The following is a 20774-nucleotide window of genomic DNA, read 5'->3' as shown; positions in this document are numbered from 1 at the left end:
CAACATCAATGGTTGTAATACTTGAGGACTAGTAGACAGAAAATTAAATTTTTAAAATGACGCTTTTTTTTGTGAAGTGTAAATTAAAAAAAAACATTTGAATAAGCTGCATAAAACAAACAACTTTTCTTCATCGTTTTTAATTACAAGTCTGATTTGTTCCGATGTTGGCGAAAGATAATCAGGTTGCCACCTAAAATGATCCAATTTCACTTAATTTGTCTGAAAATGATCATTTATTAATTATGAATATATCTTTGTTCATCTATCTATTCCAGCGACTGTTAGTGACAGGGCCAACAATTAAATTATCTTCCATTTGATGGCAATAAACCTCATAAAACAGAATACATTGTATCTTCCTATGTTTTGTGTTCTATTGTAAAGGCCCAAATTTTGCACAAGCTTATTATTTCTGGTCATATTTTTTGTGACTTTTTGTTGGGTGACGTGCGATGAGATTTTTGTACTGTACAAAGGGTGCCTTCGCTGGTTTAAAGTTACTGTGTTTGTGTTAGTACTGCCTCAGCCCAATGGGCACTTTTTATTGAAGTGAATTTGGCTTAATCTATACAAGAATAATAACAACAATGGGTATTTACAGTCACAACATCTCACAAAAATGTGATTGACAAAGTCAGTGTGTGACCACATTACAGCGATAATCATCCTTTTTGTTTAGATAACACAACCACTTCTGGACACTTCATTAGGTACACTTGCCAGGTATCCAATGCAAGATATTTGACAATGTTTTTGATATTGTTGTGACAGTTCCTGAAATGTCAGATTGTGGTGTCCCTAATGAAATGGCTAGTAGTGACTCGGACAACTGCACATTTGAAACTAAACCAAATCTGTCACCCTCCAGTGGACATTTAAGGCTGTACACAGCATTCAAAGCCTCTATTGATGCTCGCGCACAACTCACCTTTATATTTATGATGTCATTTGGTGACGAAAATGGTGCCTTGAGATACGGACGATTTTTTTTTTGCTTGGACTTGTGAGCAAAGATTTAAGATGCAAGCACTGTATGTGCTGTGAATTCAACTAATTTCACATCAAGCAGCATTTTGAAAGATTCTTCCAAAGAGGCTTCAAGCTGTTTAAGTTTACTGTCAAACGAAACAGAGAACAAAGGGAGTGGCCTTCCGTTAGCTTAATGCTAATACTCAATGCAAAACGCCAAAGAGGCTAATGGATAGCATCTATTCTATAGTCATGGCGTTGTAATCTTTTCAAAAACACAATTTTGAGCACTACTACGACTCACAGACGTATTTTCTTCATCTTCTACCAAAAACAGTAAGTGTAACTGCGAAGTAACTTACAGTAGTTGTGAAAGTTTTATTCGTTCGTGTTTTCATGACAGTATTATACTGCCCCCAGTGGCCAGACAAACTAATTCTTGACTTGTTAACGACTCAATTTCCATATATTTCATATAGTAAGTATTAATGTGTGCTATTTTTAGATTTATTTATTTACTTATTTAAAAGTATAGTAAAAAAAATATTTGCTGTTTTGGGAAGAAAGGCTTAAATTAATTCATTTCAATGGGAATAATGATTTAAGATACAAGTGTTGAAATGTGTTACATGTCACGGAATGAATTGAATTTATATCTCAAGGCACCACTTGTAATTTACTGTTACCGCTGTACTACAATAGTGAGTTGTTGGCATCTGTGCATGTTTGCTTGTTTATCGTCTCTAGGTGGGCAACCAATAAAAACAGCGCACACACACACACACGTACACACTTTTTGGGGGACCACGCATGGTGAGTGAGATGATGCTGCTATGCTAGCGGCACAACTAGGCTAACATACACACACCTGGATTCTAGCAATGCTGTAATGACATTCACATGTTTACATCGCTGTTAAAAAATAGTCTATCGTTGCCATCTGCATACATTGTCAGTATCTCGTCACTGTACAATCAAACAAACAAATGTACACGTAGGAGGCTTATTACTGCTAAAAGGAGATAGTAATGAAACTTTCTACGTCCTGAGCAAGCAGTACATTAGTGTGACGTTCAAAAAGTTGCTTTACGCACCTCCCTGTTGTGCATCTGCGGATTTAACAGTGACAGTGACATAAAGAAGTTGGTCATGTGTTCATGCTAGGCTATATACTTTGTTTCACAGATACAGTTAGCTGCTAGCGATGAGTGATATTGATCTACGACATGATGCATAAATCCATTAGCAAATGTGTGTAAATTGGATGTAAAATATTCTCATTTCACACCATCATGGTCCTCTCGTCTGCACATGTACTTTGTGCTTTCGGGTGCTTTCACACCAGCAGTTTCTTTTAGCGTGTTCTTATATTTCAAGGTCCCATCACCAATGCAGTGCAGTTAGCGGTAGAACAAGCTCAATGTTGCTGCGCAGCTCTGAAAGCATACCGCTGGGTATTGTTATTTTATTTTAAGTTCAAAGATACAAAATGTGGAGAGGAAACCAAACCGGGGGGAAAAGGACCAATTCTACAAGCAAATTTTTTTTTAACTCAAACTACTGGTGTGAAAGCAACCTAATACTTTGTGTGCATGTTTATATGTAAGCATCTCCACCTGATCATTGGGTTTTTTTTTTTTCTTTCTCAAAAGCCAGACAAAACGTGACAAGCAAGACAGATGCAAGTCAAACTCATACGGTGGACACCTCGTTGTCAACCATTAACATGAAAGTCTGAAGCGCCGCGCTAAGTAGATACGCTACTGCATTCAGCAAAGCTGCGATCTACTACCAATACAGTCTGGCCTTCCAGAACTGCGTATAAATGTCTCATTCTTTATCGGTAATACACTGCCTTACTGTACCTTTTTCGGCTTAGAATACACAAGAGACAAACGTATGCACCACTTGCGATGGTTAAGTTCATGCTTTTCCCACATGTGTCCGGTTGGCTTATTTTCAAAAACAAGCTGGGTTTTAGGTTTGCTCGGACGCACTTCGAGCTAGGATGCCACCAGATTGTCGGCTAAAAGCGCAGGTTTCATACGGTAGAATATCTGCAGCCACAAAGAGACTCTGAAAGTCATAAAAGTCTGATTCCGTTTTCTTGGATCCGGACACCTTCAGGTGAATCTTTTGTCGTTACTTGTGGGGGGGCAAGCTTGCTCAGATGAGGCACTTGAGTACTTCACCTTGCGGGACAGTGTGAGATTCGCATGTGGAAGGGCTTGAACTTGTCAAAATGCCAACTTTGTGCAGCACCAAGCTTTGCATCCCATCCAAACTGGGCTTAAAACAAATACATGACAAAAGAAGACGTGAAATTATTGGAAAATGTAAGCCAGGTGACTCTGGTGGAAATTTGGCTTTGTCCACAGTGGTTATTGCTTGTGGGTTTAACTTATTATGGTACTTTTTTCCCCTGGATGTTAGCCAGTTGCGATTGGAACATAATACCCAAAATGCCAATCCTATCTGGCCCGTTGCAGAACTTTCATCGTAGCGAAACCCACAAGCCATACCCTCAGAGGACGATCATCACAATCAAAAGAATCAACCCAAAAGGTAACGTAGGTAAATCCTTCCCAAAGTGTCCCATTGGTCCCACGGGATTTGTATTATCTTAGCCGCTCCTGAACTCCTCGTCAATTTCTGACAGGATCTTCTTTTCCCGTCTCAGAGTCTCCGTGAGGGGCCGGGAGCTACTGGGTGACTCCAGGTGCTTGGGCTCATTGGTGCGGTAGGTTCCCTTCTGCTGGTACGCGTACACGTAGATACTATACAAGCCCGCGAGCAGAAGAAGCAGCGCCAGGATGACGATGACTGCGAGATGAAAATGGCAGTTATAGAGAGAACTCAAAAGACAGGCGTTCTCATGATGGGGAACAGTGCAGACTTTTTTTGTGTTATCAGCACTTTCGATCTGACAACACATTTTAAATGCGAATTTAATGATGTCACCGTCATATGTTGTGTCTCTGGTCTCCTTTAATCGAATATTGAATAGCCTGCACAATACTTCTTTTTTACATTTTTTTAATTACTGTACATTTGATGTCATTTCTGCTGGTCTGAGCTTTGTTACTTCTACTGAATTTGTCATCCAAAGTGTTCATTTGGGACGCCATCTGGCTCTTTTAGTTGAATTTAAATCAATATTATTCAATCGGGAAGTTCACTGTAGATCTGCCTTGAATCTGACCGTTGGTATTAATCTGCAGTGTCTATCAATGTCCAGCAGTAAAATGATAAGCCGTAAACTATGCCCAGAGCAGATTAAACTGAGCTGATCCGGTAAAGGTCTCAGACATGGATCGAGTGGGGGAGTCGGTACATTCTGTCCCCGTATCTGTAATGCATGATGGAGGGCACTCAGTTGACATTTGAGATTCTCAAGAATTAGAAATAAGATCCATTGGGATGTTGCGTTGCAGAAGGACCATAGAACGTTTTGAAAAAGATCCTTTGTAAATTGATGGAACATGAAAATATTTTCCCATTTATTTGGGCCAGTCACTGTGTGTTTAATTTTTGGCCCATTTTCAAATGTTATTCAATGGATTTTTAGGATCATATTTATGAGATCAATACCTAAAAATATGAAGGACTCACCTATTATCCAGAATAGGCCGAGGTCATCGTGGATGTATATATAATCTGAAAGTCACATACGCACATTCAGAACTGAAAGCTCACTTTACTTCTGTCTTTGGAGAAGAACTGACATACCAATAGTGGTAAACCATGGATCCACCTCCCACGGGACATAACCTAGAACAGGAGGGAAGGCGCCGCAGTTGGACTCCGAGACATAACCTTGCGTTGTCACCGGAGGGTCCGTTTCATTCGGCCGGAAGAGCGCCTTTAAAGGGGCATAGACGTTGTATCTCACGCCGGAGATGCAACCAATGAAGCCTGGAGCATTGTGCCTCTGGATTTCGTAGTCGATGTCGCCGACCTCTGTGAGACACAAGGCATGGTCAAAATCCAGTCCTTTACAATTCAAACAGATATGTTCTCATCTGAGAAATCAGAAATGTACCCATCACTCTGCCCAAGAACATGGACTTTGGGGAGTCAAATCTTGCATCCTCCACTAAAGTTATCTTTTCGACAATGGGCTCCATAAAATCCACCTGTAGAGACCGAGAGATACATTTTGACTTATTATCCGGATTTGGGATAACGCAGTTAACGTGGATTTAACCCTCACAGGGGAATCTGCACTGTTGCAATGTTTTGTTTAGGTGTTTGTAGTGTGGGAGGGACCAGGCCGCTGACCTGTGTTTTGATGGTCCTGTTGTGTCTGGTGATGTTAATGTAATGCGGGTATCCGTCTGCAAGGTTGCGGCGAGTCAGCTCGTACTTGTGGGTGATGAGTCCCAGTTTATACCTCAGATCCACGCTACCTGTGTAGAGAAAGTCAACAGATAGCATTGATGGCACGCGTGCGTCGTGATGGACGGCCTTGTCGCATGCAGTACCTACCGTCAGTCTTGAGTACGACGGCGATGTAGTCATGGACAAAGGAGCTAATGTAGAGCAGCACAGCCGGTTTGTAGACTGTGCTGAAACTGAACTCTATGTCGTCCGCTGTGTCGTTATAGCCCAGGCTGAAATTGTCGTAATGCGGGTCAATCCAGTTGGCCCAAGCTGCTTCGTCGGATATTGGCTTCTTCCGCACGTTGTACTTCAGCCAGGAGCCAAGCTCAAAGTAGGCACCAATATCTAGAACGAGACCAACGTAAGAAGCAAATCAGCTTAATGCCTTTCTCGGTTTCAGATAAGTTGCCCGAGAACTAACCTTTATGACAGTAGAAGCCGTCAAATGCAGTGTTGTTGCAGTCACACGTGTAGGAAGCGTAGCCCTCAATACACTGGCCACTGTTACGGCAAGGTATGGTTGCATTCAGACACTGGCCGGTACAGTTCCGCCGGATACCTTTTTCTTCATCAACTTTGCCTTCCAAATCCAGAGGAACGCCGTTCAACCGCAACCCTCGTAGGCAACCCAAGAAGGGTTTTTGGGTGCGGTTACGGGAACCTAATATAACACAGTGGTTTTGGTTCTGGGACCTTTAATGGATCAGTCATTTTTGAGTCACCTACCGACAACAAGAGGATTGGTAAAGTTCATGGTGACAAAAGTCTGACTGGGGAAGCGTCTGACAGTCCAAGGCTGGTAGTCGACTTTGATCCGAGCCAATTTCACATTAATCTCAGCCTGGACAAAGTGCCACTCGTTATCGTTGAGTGGCACAGGGGAGCGTAGCGTCACATTCTGGATGCCATCTCCAACCATGAAGACGAATACAAGATTATGGGTTGCTGGAAGGAAGGACGAAAGGGTCACAAAAGTGGCCAGTCCAATGAGGAGACGAGGTCACTGCTGGTTGAACTCACTGTTGAGCTCAATTCGGATGAAGTTTTTGAGGTGATCGTCCGAGTTCTCCAAGAAGACCGAGTCATATCGATATGTTTTGAAGTGGAATGAGATGTCAGCGCTGGAGCCCGGCTTGAAAGTGGGGAAGGTGATGTTAGCAGGTTTCGTGAAGGAGATCGTGTTCCAGATGTTTCCTGCAATCAGTGGAATTTTTGTGAGACAAAGCAACTGAAAGACCTTCAAATAAATCAACCATAAGTGTTGAGCTCACGATCGCCATGGCAACGAAGAGGTCCTACTGTGAACTGTGCTTCTGAGCCAGTCCTGTTGGTGTCACCAACCACCACCCTCCTGACCGGAAGATGGTCCCGAAAGTCCAAGTAGCCCTTATCGGAATACCTGAAAGTTAACGACAATGTTGATACCTTCGTGTAAGTGTCACAGACCACATGGGTTTGACGTCCTCGGCTCACCATTGTCTGTAGTCTGCATCGCAGTTGCATTGATACTTTGGGTCAACACAAGTCTGGTTGATGGCGCAGCCACACTTTTGGACCTCTCTGAATGTTCCTCCCCAGTAATAGTGACTCTCATTATTGCGACCAATCCAGTAACCATAAGGTCTTCCACCTGAACCGGAGAGAGTGTCAGCGCACGAATCCTTGCTTTTCATTTCCGCAGTTTATTAGACAGACTCACCAGGTGTGTTGAGGAAACGGGACTTGTAGCATGAATAGTCAACCCACTGCTCACAGTACAAGGAGGTGTTGGCCAGGGCGGTGACTTCATCCCAAGATGCATTCCAGTAGTTGACGTTGCCGATGTACGGCTTGTCAATCGAACTCCCTGTTACCTTGGTCCCATCCACGCGGTCATGCATAATCACAGTCCAAGCTTTGTACACTGGAGGGGTTCAAGACATAACAAAGAGGAAGATCAGAGTGAACGTGATCATTTGACAAGGCTGCAAGGCGATGTAAGTGACTCTTACTTACACTTCATTTTACAGTAAACTTCAAATGGCTTTAGCGGTCCACTCAGATCTGGATCAATGGTGTAGTTTCCTGACCAGTACTTTCCGCTGAGTCTGTAGGCCTCGCATGACTCTTTATACACAGCTGTTAGGGTTTTAATAATTCAATTTACATGTTTCAGCTTCGGGATCAAATGATCAAGTTCAATACTTACACATGTGACACACTTCTCCTTTATAACCGGTGTTTTCACAGAGACAAATGAAGTCATCCCACGACTGTATGCATCTGCCTTCGTGCTCACAAGGATTGGGAATACATCTGGAAAACACAATGCAAAGTCTTTTCCATGCACGTCAATTTTTTTACGGATGCTTCCCACCTGTCGGTGATGCCACATGTTCCCAACAAGAGTTCGGCGTAGCGCCCCCACTGTCGCTGCAAGATAATGTCGATGTCGAGCTGTTCGTTATCTATGAAGATGTGCTGCATGCAACCGTGGAAACGGTTTAGCTTTGTCTCACACTTCCTGATGGTGTTGTTGGTTTTTGGACAGCCTGGGCAGAAGAACACCAATAGATGAAATGATAAAATGTAGATTTGGTTTTTCAATCCATCTGGATGAGCAGTTCACCTCCGAAGAAGTACCGGTCCCCAGTACGTATCGTGAAGGGGTTGGTGATCTTCAGCGGGGAACCCTCTTCCTCATCGATTGTCAGGGTCAGGAGGTTATCTCTGGCCGCCAAATCGACTGAATGCCAGTAACCGTCATTAAGCCTGTAACCTAGCAACACGAAAAAAGCTTTTCACATCAGGGATTCTCACCACTAAGTTTGTTCAATGAATGCAAAGAGTCCACCTGCGGCAAATTGCAGTTTCTTCTTGCCGGGCTGAAAGATAGTGACGTTGATCTGACCCTCGCTGAGTCCTAGCTCCAGCGCGCCGAGGTCGTCGGCAAAGCGCGTGAACATGAGCAGCCCCGTGTAGTCCCATGAGCGGAACTTAAACTTTACAAACATGCGTGGCCTTCTGAAGAAGCCCGGCACTTGTAGGTAGTTGTTTGGTCCGGCAAAGGTCATAGGTTTGAGGAGGATGTCCCGGCAGGCAAAATGCATCTTTTTCTGTGGGGAAAAAAATTCAAACTCAATCGACTGCTATTCCTCAGTGAATGGACGGAATACCTTTCGTGGTATGATGATGTCCTCTTCTTCCTGCTTAGCCTTATAGATGATGTTGATGCCGTTGATGAAGACGTTCTCCAGGCAGCCACGAAAATTTGGAGTGGTGGGAAGGTGAGGCATATTTGGCTCGATTACACCACCAACATGCAACTAAAATAAAGGCCCAAACAATTTATTGGACATGTTCTTCAGATGCTGGCTAGCTGCAGTTGCTCGCCTACCTTATTATCCAAATCCAGGTGGCTGAACTCTCCATTACAGATGGCCGTCACGGTCTGGCTGTCAACAGTGAAGTTCACCTGACGTCCTGACCGCTTAATGGTGACGTAGTGCCAGTGTAGGTTGTCGAGAAGGCTGCCAGCCACCAGAGTGGTCCGACCGTCTGTTTTGTGGATAACGCTACTTCCTGAAACAAACAAAGAAACAGGAAAGTAGCTAAAGACGAACGTCGTGTTCCGCAAACTCGGCTCTGATCACAAGTCAGGCTGTACCCAGGCTGATGTGGAGGTAGAGTCGACCTCTCTTGAGCTCGAGAGTGAAGAGGTCTCCCTGAACTCCATCGCTGTGTAACAGCACACCATCTTGCTCCAGGGTTTTGAAGTTTATGGAAATGTGGTCGTTCAGCGTACGGGACTTCTTCCCGGGGTACGTATACACTACAGAGTCGTCCCCGTTGTACTGTAGCACGTAAGAATCTAAAAGGGGTGGGCACATTTTTGTCCAAAATCCAACCAATTTCCCATGACGACCAACCCAATTGTGACGACGCTGAATTGACCTCTTACCATAATGGCATCCAAACAGCTCCAGCCTCACACCAATCTTCCCTCCGTTCTCGGTGTTCCACGCCAGAGGAAGCAGGCGAATGTGTTTGGCTGTGAAGGCGTAATGGAAGACATTCCTCTTCACCTGATAATAATTCCAGTTCCCCGGCAAAGTCTGTAAACGGACAAGCATTATTAAGACGGCGATGTGATAAAGTTGCCATGAGAAGAGATTTGTCATTGTTAAAGAATGCTTGAAACAAACGAATCTTGTCCCCACAGTCACCCACCGAAGATTTAACGCCCCCCTGTGGCACCCACCGAGTTGCCTCCTTTCATGATATATGGCGTCCATGAGTCCGGCCGGTCCCCGTAGAGAAGGGTGTACTTGGTTACCCAATCATAAGAGTTGAAGGTGCCCTGGGTGGCGATGGCCCTGAGGCGGTACTTCCTGCCCAGGTCCACCTGCAGCCACGGTTGACGATCTCTGGGGGAGGGTGACCAGCCACTGCTGCCTATGAGGAAGAAAGCGGCGTGATATGAATACTTCCCTGAGATTCAGATCATTAGCAACATTGCGCTCGAAACTTACCATACAACTTGGCGAAATTGGCAGAGTAGAGAAAGTTATATCTGGAGGAGGCCAAGAAGGAAGAGGCGTAGAGGCCAGACACCAGTGGGTCCACACATTCTTCTACAAGCAAATAGGTCATGATTGGAGTGGGGGGGGGGAGGGAAATGGAGTTTGCGTGATGCACAAATTAATCCTGGAGCATAATAAATGTTAGTCGCTTTGGCGTCACATGAGAACCGGAGACCTTTTTGTATTTTAATTCGACCAGGGTCGGAATTTACTATTGCATAGTTAAATGCCTGGAAACGTTCTGTCAAAATCTTTTTCACTTTGTGTCAAGGTGAGTCGCTGTGGCAACCATTAAAAGCCGCCACCCTTCTCCGTCGTCTCGCTTGTTTCACAAATAAATGTCCCGCACCTTGAGAAGCGGGAACGAAAATGCGAAAGGGGAGGATCCCGGCATTGTTCGTGTCTTCCCGCTCAAGAACATCGCCAGCTTGTTCAGTCGTGGCGGGCAAGGTTAATGTGACCTTCCTGCTGTGCCTCCATCCTCTCACGAGTCGTGCACGACTCGAGCCAGAACCGGAATATTCAACTAAAGAAAACCTTCCTCGTTTCTAATGGAAGACGTATCGATCGACTTTCATTCCTGCTGATGTACCAAAAGAGAGGCAACGATTTCCTTTGCCACACTCTTTAAAAGCTCCGCATTCCGCTGTGGGGTGTCGTCAAGTTACAAACCTGAGCTCACTGTGGCGCCTTCAAGGTTCGGTGTCCCCCCAAACCGCTCCCCCTCCCCCCTTGCACCTATTACAAATTCATCAGTAAACGTCTGTGGCGTGGAAAGAGTGTGGCCGCATTTAGAACTCGGGCTCTATTTGTGCTGACTCGTCTATCTTCTGCGTGAGTGTGGGACAGGCCCAGAGAGCTGACACATCTCTCCTGCTGCAGCGCTATGCAGAGAGCAGGCGGAGGATGAGGGGAAGGAGGAGGGGGAGGAGGAGGGGGAGGAGGAGGAGGAGGAGGAGTAGCAGGATGGGCGGGACCTCGTCCCCAGTGTCATCGACCGGTGATGCTGCTGTCACAGTCGGTCGTGTTGACAGCCTTATCGTCACCACTGTAGCGGCACTTTACGAAGCTTTTCTACAACTTTGGGGACTCCACGCAACCATTTTATTTACAATAGCCATCCGTCCGAAATCACAACAGACACCTTTGTTGTCACAATTGGCATGGCGAGAAAGTGAGGGGTGGAGCTTTATTTGCAAAGGACATAGCCCTTGTCTAAAAGAAAAGTAATGCTTTGCCGCCATCTTTGAATGGAGTATAAACGGAATAGCTCAAATGGGATCTTTAATCACTATAGGCGACCTTTTCTATTCACTTTTGGTTCAATAGGCGACTTTCTAGCTTTTCTAGTCACCATATGCAGCCTTTGTTTTTACTGCATGTCATTTTTCTAAGTCATGATAGACATTAGGTCGTAGGTTGCAACCTTTGAACTCCCATTGGCTCTACTTTCTAAAGCCATTCTTGCTACTCACTATTGCCATTACAGGAATCCCCCGAGTCAGTCCTCCACTCTGCAAGCTCCCACTTAAAATTTGCTCAACTTCCACTAAATGCAAGTATGTCGATTGATAAAGCAAGCAAGATGGTTCCATCACAGTGAGCCATATCCAACGGCCCTTAAAATAAACCTTAAAATGATCATCCAAACAATTCTCAAGCCACGTGACTAGTGCCCATCCCTTCGCTCTCTCATTGCAAAACTACTGAGTCATGAAAGGCATGCTGCATCGTTCCTTGGTTGTTGGATTTCACACTTTTTCTATGCAAAGAAATATTTGATACATTTTAGAATTCAATGCAGGTACCTGCACTCGGGGACTAAATTGTGAGTTTATTACAGCCCATTTAAGCTTGATTTCACTTCCTTGACCCCTCCCCATGCAGGGTGAAGCATGTGCAGGCTATTTGATTGACAGGTCATGCCTGCCCAAAATAGTGCTGCAGTGGGCTGGTCCCGGTCCGGGCGCTGCGATGTGATTCTTCAAGCCTCAATTGCAATATCGTCATTGATTTCAATCTCACGTGCGACATTGACGAAATGTTCGCCATGCAAAGCCGCATCGACTCTGCAGCGTTGCTCATGTGGTGCGAGTTGAAGGCTGCGCCGGCCACAAACTTGCGTGCAGGGTGAAAGCACTGCAATGCAGACAGTCCCATCCTCGCTCACCTTAATTCTGCGGGACTGGCTGACGTTATTGGCTCACTGCGGTTTGCGGGCACGCAACCAGCACGAAACGAGCGACTGCAATCCCCAAAATTGCATTCGCGAAAGATAATACGATGAACAAAAAACGCATTGAAATGTTGATCGTGTGACGGCATGACAATGTGCCCTTGAAAGATTGCAGCGCCGAACCAAAATGCCATTCAACTGCTTCGATTATGCGCGCAACTTTTTGCACAAAATACGCGAGAAATGCCCAAATATGCACGAGAAAGACGATAAATGTACCGCATGAGAAGACTTACGTGACGAGCAGTGTCGCACAGCCAAACACAAGAAGCATAAAGTCAATATTTTGCAAGTCATCCTTCACTTTAGTTCGCCTTTTCTCCGCATCGAAAATGTTCATTACACGGTGGAATGTCTTCTCATCGCATCCGGTTTTTTTCCCCCCACCCCGGTCCAACTTTAACTCCTCCAGCACCTCTTCTTCCCGGGCTGCCTCGACCGGTGCGGGCACGCGCATGAGATGCCGGTGCGGATGCTGCCGCCGGCCGTGAGCGCGCACCTCCTTTTTTACCCCCTTAAATTGTCCAAATGATGGAATGTTGTGATGCTAATGCACTTTTTTTTGTAAGAACACAGCCGGTATTTGCATACAAGTGGAAGGGGGCAAAGTTTCTCTAATTGTGGAAGAGTATAAATCGTTCCCAAAATAGCTTCTTCAAAGAAGTCTTCTTGAGAGACTTTTTGAAAAAAGAAAAAAAAAGAAATCTCTTTAAAAATAATCCACCAGGCCTCTTATATCATCAAGCACAAAAGATGCTTCCCGCCGCTCGACCGACATTCCATATCCCGGTTTGGCACAATTCCTGTTTTTAAGCCGGTCCGATGGCGTCGTGTTTGGTGAGTGCATGTAGGAAACGGTCCCCGAAATAGACCTGGACATCCTTGCACGCTGCCTGCTGGCGACCTTGTCCAGGTACACTGCCCGCCTGCGAACGTTCCACAACAGGGTTCAGGTCATAACGATGATGAGGCCAGCTGCTGTGCCTGATTTTGGATGAGTGAGGCAGGATGGGAGGCGATGTGGCAGGGAGGGGGAGACTTAGTTAGAGGGGGATTTACGGTGATGCGATCAACAGTGGCCACAAAATAGGAGGGGGAGAAAAAATAAAAACAGCTTTGGGATTAAGAAGTGGGTTTATGGGACGTTAGTGTCTCCGTGAGATTGAATGCCAGTGTGTGCGGATTTGCTTGTGTTTTCAATCAAATCAGATTGTTTGTAAGCTTCCCTAACACCACCCCGTTCCCTTCCCCCGCAACATTCCCAGACTGGAGTACCAGTACAAACCAGTATCTGCAAAGACCAAAGCAATGAAATGGTTGAATCCAAATATAATGACAAGACAATCATTTCAAAAGACCTCCTGGACTTGGATGCACGCCGTCGGTGTCCCCATTTGAACTCTTGACCTTTACAAAGCGCACATCCCGGTCTATATGATCGGCCTGTGCCATAAGAGGGAGCATAGAACGGCAACTGTGGCTTCTCCTCACTGTTGAATTTAGAGTTCATTTGCACATTCTTGAACTTTTTTTCGCTCCTTTTGGAATGACCTCCCATGAAACGTGAGGCCTCTTATATCCAGCTTTAAAACTCATTTCATAACGTGTTTTTATTCAGCATGAGGCTCAGCACTTTTTATTGTGTTTCATTCTCTTTACTGTTTTGTATTATTAATTCGATTTTTAAATGTTTTTGTTTTTATACGTCTAATTTTGATGTTCTGTCCATCACTTTGTTGCTTTTAAAAGTGCTCTATAGTTGAGTTAAGTTAGGGGATGTGACTGGCCATTTTGAGCCAAATTCTTCTGCACTCGCTCAATCATGGCCAATTGCCAAACTTCAATAGCAAAAAAAAAAAGTGACTTAACATTGCCCACATTTCTTAATTTCTAATGATTCAAATACGAATGTGTCCTTGAATGTCAGACTTCATGTTGAATTAGGAAGATCTTGTCCTCCTCTTCATTGAAGCTTCTCCTCGTGGTTTATTCATAAGGTCCTTCGTGGAATAAATCCCACGTGTCATTTTTTATTTTATTTTTAAATAGAGAAAGTTTCGGTTTTGGCTCAAATGTGTATGTTGCACCAAACGACCACTAGATGTCAGCCTTGCCTCTCCATGCTTCCTCCTTGGTTTCACTTTGGGCTCACTCAGGTGGTGACAACACTAAAAACTAAATACAAAACTTGGACTTGGTAACATTTCATTCATTCATCTCATTAAATATCTCAAATATGTCAAGCAGTCTCGTTCTCCGAAGTGCCCGCTTATTTTGCACACAAACACAAATGGAGCTTGTTTCTCACCGCGTAGCGCTTTAGTCTGCCCCCATTCTAGTCGTGTGTGTTTTCCATAGGGGTGTGCACTGGCTAACACACACACACACAAGGAGACACAGTCTGCACCTCGACGTACAACCGAGGGCAACGCCTACGGGTCACAGCTCGTGCCCAGATGTTTCCATGTGATAGTTGTGCTGATCTGTTATCATGGCTGAGCGCCACTTGTCATGAAGATGGATGGAGGAACCTTCGGCTGCCTTTAGTGTGTGTGTGCGGGACAAACTCCAAACACAAGCAGATAACGCTGACAGAGGCCTGTTGGGAAACGGAGGAATTCGGCAGGGTTCTCGGCGGGATTCGTGTTTATGTTGGCCGGCTCCCATGAGAACATGCTGTCACGGCTTCCTGGCGGTGGCCGTAAACAGAGCGCTGACGGCAGCCGGCCGGCCGGCCCTCGGGTGTCCGCGCACTCCTGCTGGGGTGCCGGCAGCCTTCTTGAAAAGGCGCCCAGGGCGGGATGTGCGTCCGTCCCGCCCGGGCCTCGGTGTTGGCTCCAGCGGTGCGTCAGCTGTTTGACCTCTCGCATTTTGGATGTGACAATGCTTTGGAATTGTGTTGCGACGTCATTGCCAGGATTCTGGTCCGATTCAGCCTTTCTTTATTCTTTCTTCTTGTCCAGGATTGTACTTGTTTTGGTAGCATCTTTTGTCAAGACTGCAGGTGTCATATCTGTTCATTGATTAACTCATTTTATCTTACTGACAAATGATGTGTTGCAGGCGGTCCTCTTGCAGAAGCTAAATAAAATTGGCGTTTCTTTTATCATATTAGATTAGCGCAGTGCTTCTCAATGATTTTCGGTTGCCCCCCTCACCCCCCTAGCTGGAAGAAAACAAATCGCCGCCACCACTATCACTCACTTTCTGCCGCAACTATGAATAATAGCATTTTGGTCGCAAACACAAACCTACACCGTCGAGTTAATACTCGCTGCACACGATGGGCAAGGAGAGCGCCACTGCCAACTACTGGAGTGGAGGTGCAATTACACTTTACTCCGGTGGGAAAAAAAGCATTTTCCCCAGGGTCAGATGCGCCCCCCCCATCACCCACTCGTATTGCCTCTGAACACAAATGCAGTGTTAAAGTGTACCTATCCAGTAAAATACACGCACACCTGCATGAAGTTGAAATACCAACAACAGCTGCGGCTTGACGGATACGCACGGCGACGGGACACTTTTGTTCCTATTGTCCGCTACTTGTAACACAAGCACACGCACACAAAGCCAAATCCACGAGCACACAGACACACGTATGCGCAAGCCGTCACTGTTATTTAGTCTGCCTCCTCGTTTGTTTGCCAACCGTCTTTGCTCTTTTGTGGCTCTGGCTCGAAGTGCCGACGGTGGCAAATGACAACATGACAGTTGCACCTGCAATGAGTGTGCAGGAAAAAGTAGCCAAGAGGAGAAATGAGACGAAAGCATTTTCGCATGGGTGTCATGCTCATAATTACATCGCTGTGGTCCAAAGCAAACAAAAGGCTGACTTTTTTGGAGGATGAATCGTCATTGCCACACAGGAAATGTGAGTTCAAACCAGAAGAGTGTGTTTAAGTGTGCATCTGCGCCGGTGTGGCGGTGGGAAACAAAATACAGGCCTTCACTTTGCAGGGTGCACTGTCCGCATCCGCCAATGTGTTGCTTTTGGAGGTCACGGCACCTAGCAACAGCCTGGATCTCGTCCTGGGGGGGGAAACATGAGACAACACACACACACAAATTACAGTCAGCCACAAAGAAGTTTTAAATGCTGTTTTACTTTGTTGCATCGTACTCTGCTCAGGTTCTCAATCGTTAGTATCCAATCTAATTTGTGTTCTTGCAAACATATCCAACGCAACATAGAAACAAAACGGTATCTATTCATTCTGCGCAAATTGCTTGCAGACATTTTTTTTCTCTGGTTCTCCATGGTGACCACGACCAAAGCTTCACCAATTTACTGCCAGTCCTTCATTTTTATTTGATTCTTTTGTACAGAATTCCTCCACCGTGCTCTCGTGCAAAAGTGCGCCACTAATGTGGCCTAGGTTCACATTTTGGCATGGGTTCTTCATTCTGCCCTGCTTTCACTCGAGTCAGCAGACTAAAAATAGCCCAAATGGCCGGCCGGCTGGCTCTCTGCCCGGCCCAGGCTAACTGTCAATAAGTTAACTTCGGCCTCGCCGCAGTCATTAGCGCCACACACGTTAGCTGTTTGTAATCAACGTCGAAGCGGCTAGAGGTCTTGTTGCGATTGCTGTTTGCTTGGTTGGCTGGCAGGATTGCGGTAAAAACGTGTTTGACTTTGTGGTTCAATGGCAAATTTGGGATCAAAATGTGGATAGAAGTTTACATTTGAGCCACAATGGAAGGAGCAGGAAGTAGCTTGATAGCCAACCGACAACAACAACAAAATATTGGCAGTCTTGCTACTTTCTCTATGAACCAAGAAGTAGCCTGCTAGCTAACGTATCAATACGTGTACGGAAATAAATGTTTGAAAAAAAAAAATCTTGTCATCTTGCTTCCTTCTCCCAGAAGTAGGAAGTAACCCAGTAGCTAATATTACAAAAATCATGCGGTCATGTTGCTTTCTTTCTCGACAGTAAATACCAGGAAGACGACTACTCGCTAACAGGAAATGGTCATGTTTCGTCATCGTAGGTCGAATGTCGCTTATGTTAGACCGATATACCTTACAAACTGATTACCGAGTCATCTTGTGTAAATGAGGTCGAGTGCAGGCTAGGGTTAGGGTTAGGGTTCAAACTAGTTCTGGCATTTTATCGACTGGCTTTTTATCCCCCGCCCCTCTTGGTCTCCTCCTTATGTGCGTCTCCCTCATCCCAGCACAAATGGCCAAAAGCTTCCCTGCTTGATGACCGTTGGAGATAACAAGAAAGTGCGCTATTTTGTCTTGTGTCGTTTTCACGCCACCACGGAATGTCACGTTTTACAATTCCAGGAACGGCTGAATTGTGGAGCAAAGTCTTCTGTAGAAAGTCATTACGTAACCATGGCGGTGGCGCCTCGAATAACACACTCTGGCGGCGGCGATGTGGATGTGAGTCACGACTTGGAAGCGGGTGGTCAATGACCTTCAACGCACCTCCATAGAAAGTTCACCGTGACTCGGTTTGCTTGATACGCGGAGAATTCAAATGATTCTGAAGTGTTTCCCAGCAACTCAAAGTCCAACTGGAAATACAACATATGGGACAGGCAGACGTGACGTTGAAAACAGAATAAATTGTGAGAGGTTTAACTCCAGGTGGAACAGCTGCACTCTTCTGGGAAGACTTTCCACCACATTTTGGAAAGTGACAGATGTTGGACCTCATCCCCAAAGTGTTTGGTACGCTTCTTTCAGACCAAACCAATTTTAGCCGGGCTTTATGAGCCTTCCAACTTTAGAAAGTGTTCACGCACAGGTGGCGAGTTTTTCTGAAGTTTCTCAAGACTCTTAATAGTGTGGAGGTCAGGGGGTGACCGTGGCCACACTATGGGTTTAGAATTCCTAAAACTTGAGAACCGGCCACTCGACTGTTAGACGAAGCCCGAGTCCGGAATGCGAAGGTTTTCTGTAATCAAGCCGGGGAGAAACTGCCAACGCTTGTTGGACATCTGCCTGATGCCCGTTCACTTTTTGCACCAACAGATGTGCCCATCTCAAACTTGCAATTCCACAGTCTCGCATCTCCAAAAAATTATACAAACGGAGAGATTGTCTGAGTGCGTGCAGTGAGAGGCAGATGGTTCTCATTCCTTTGCCGTTGATATAATTATCTCCCCTTCATCATCGTCGTCATCATCATTCCATGCTAACTTTGCACCTCGGCAGACTGACTGTCACACACGAGCCGCACGCACAGCTGGACGATGCACAGTTGGGAGTCGATCGGCGCGCGGTGGGGGGGGGGGGCGGTTAGTAGATGACAATCAGTCTGGCTCACCAACATAAAGTTCTGGCTGCGACGACGGCTTGCGGAGAAACTGGATCTCGTCGGTTCCGAGTCGAAAGGGAACAGAGTCGGAGCCAGACGGAGAGGCGCACAACAAAGATGGCCTCTGTCTCAGAACCATTATTAATCTTAAGTCTTTATCTTTTGGACAGTTCCAACTTTGGGGCAACTTTTTAAGGAAGGCTCGTTTCGCTGCAAGATCCATTAATGTCCATTTTGGATTCATTTGGTGCCGGGCTAAAGCCGACTCGTCTTGTTGTCGACATGCTGACAATGTCCGTTTCTCAATCTGAAGAACTCAAGAGAAATGACGCGTGAACTCGCCAAGTGTGCTCTTCCGAAAATTGTACACGAGATGAGTCACTTTGTTCAAAGCAAACTTGGTGAAGCAGCATTTAGCTGTTACGCTGCACGCCAATGGAATGAACTGCCAACAGAAGCAAATTCAGAATTTCCTCCTCAAGAAGCCTTATTTGTCGCACCATCTACGAGGCGTCTCCATTTGAACAAATGCGAGCAGGAGCGGCCGACAGGAAGTTGGGGGAGTCTTATGTTTTGCAAACATAATGGTGGCCATGCAAAGGGTTCTCTCCCTCAGCGTTTGGGAAAATGTGTGCGCTGCGCACGCCTCGCAGCACTGCACCGTCTTTTCGCGCCGCATTGAGGCCTCCTCCAGGAAGTCGTCAACTTGAAATTCACAGCGGGTGCCAGACCAACTCATATGAACGTATCGGGTTCTATCGGGCGAGCATGAGCGTGCGTATTCATGTGTCCTCTCTGTTTCTTCTTTTGATATTTGACGACTTTTACACTTTGATTTGAGCTCGACCAAAACCCACAAAAAACATGGAAGGATTCTCCTTTTTTTTTTTTCTAACCGAGGGGGAGTCGGCTCTAAAAATAAAACATATGTTCCAAGCATGTCTGTGGGAGCAGAGGAGGGCCCCCAGCGTATTGTTTTGGGATATGGGGGAGGATCTGGTCCAAGATGATTCTGCCTGCAGAAGCTGGGTTGGGGGAGGGGGGTTGTTATCTGCTGTACTTTGAAGAAGGCGGTTGGAGAAATATTGAATATGGCTGCTGCGTGCATAAGAAAAAGAGAGTGGTTCTCGTTGAGGCGTCAATGTGGGGCAGAGCATGAAAGTGTGGGTGAGGGAGGGGTGGTCACCGTGAAAAGGTGCATCCATGAGAGCGAATATCGATTCTCCAGCGGGGCGGCACAGTATCGAAAGGGTTTAGTGCAGCGTGCTAATGTATACTTTAATAAAGATATGTGTGTTTTTGCACCACCGCAGGCGCTCCCTGCTGGTGAGGAAGGAGTTAAAGCCAGCTGACTGTGAGTTTCTGGGGAGTTTGCACGGAGCTGAGAAGGGGGAAATGAAGGGATATTAAGGGGGAAAATAAGCATGAGCACCCAGGGGCTGAGTGGGTCACGTGTCCCGATTTAGCACCATTCCTCCGGCCTCTCACTGCACTCTCTCCGTCGACGACTCGTTCAGTTGAGTGGAAGAGCACTGCTCAAAAGAAACATGATGCAGGATGACTTCTTTTCAAAGTCTCAAAAGTTTAAAGCCGTTCGCGTGCCAGACGTGCTCCGTTGCCAGAGTGTGCAAAAGTCAACAGAGCAAAGCTAACCATGCAAATTTCCCCCATTCATAATCAGTTCAACTGGTACACACTGCCGCCCTCGTTTATGATCCAAATATTTGCTTTAGTCTAACTGTGCAACGTTTAGCTCGTGCTATACGGCAGACAATCGAACTGATCGATACTTTGTTTAGGTTTACTTTGAACAACTAGACCAGTGCTTTCGGACATATTTAAGTAGTATGGAAAAAACAATTTAAATCGCAAAATTGGTTGAAATTCACCCGATTGTTTCAACATGTAGCATCTGTGAATCATCTCTCAAACTAATCAAAGTGTCTTTCATGAGAGATGCACATGAGGTTTAAAAATTGGAATAAATGGATTTGATGTTGTAAATGATTTGTTGGTTCTTTGAATTAAATCAACTTGAATAATTTGGGCTTTAGATTTTGTTAAACATGCTTCTCCCTCCACAAAAAAAATACATGTTTTTTTATATATTATATATCTAATTTTATTGATAGATTTTTATCAATTTATTTATTTTTTAATTCTTAATATGCACTTGTGCACATTGCACATTCCACGCCATGGTGATGTTCACAATTGGAACAGCGCCGTCACCTCAGGCCACGTGATCCCCTGGCAGCGCTGGAGGGAGGGCGTGTCTTATGGCGCCGACGCGACGGGGAGTGTGAGCTCTTGACCAATCAGAATGCCGATCCAAAGTCCACGGGC

The 20774-nt window shown here is 45.6% G+C and overlaps 1 protein-coding gene across 1 annotated transcript; it reads right to left on the bottom strand.

The window, feature by feature from the left end:
- Positions 1–213: 213 nt before the first annotated feature.
- Positions 214–13132, bottom strand: cntnap1 (contactin associated protein 1). Its single transcript, XM_088315993.1, has 24 exons — positions 12390–13132; positions 9867–9968; positions 9596–9789; positions 9296–9449; positions 9002–9205; positions 8732–8916; positions 8511–8660; positions 8189–8450; positions 7964–8113; positions 7712–7886; positions 7544–7650; positions 7351–7473; positions 7055–7258; positions 6829–6985; positions 6627–6754; positions 6376–6549; positions 6082–6300; positions 5777–6016; positions 5461–5700; positions 5254–5381; positions 5015–5108; positions 4702–4932; positions 4585–4629; positions 214–3795 (listed from the first exon to the last, which is right to left on the bottom strand). Exons 1-24 carry the CDS (start codon positions 12448–12450, stop codon positions 3596–3598), a joined length of 3927 nt encoding a protein of 1308 aa, XP_088172119.1. The 5' UTR covers positions 12451–13132; the 3' UTR covers positions 214–3595.
- Positions 13133–20774: the final 7642 nt, after the last annotated feature.

The sequence above is a fragment of the Idiotropiscis lumnitzeri genome, chromosome 15 (assembly GCF_059441095.1).
Source record: "Idiotropiscis lumnitzeri isolate Australia: NSW breed Sydney's pygmy pipehorse chromosome 15, RoL_Ilum_1.0, whole genome shotgun sequence".
Lineage (NCBI taxonomy): Eukaryota > Metazoa > Chordata > Actinopteri > Syngnathiformes > Syngnathidae > Idiotropiscis > Idiotropiscis lumnitzeri.
This window is presented reverse-complemented; position numbering and strand designations above follow the sequence as displayed.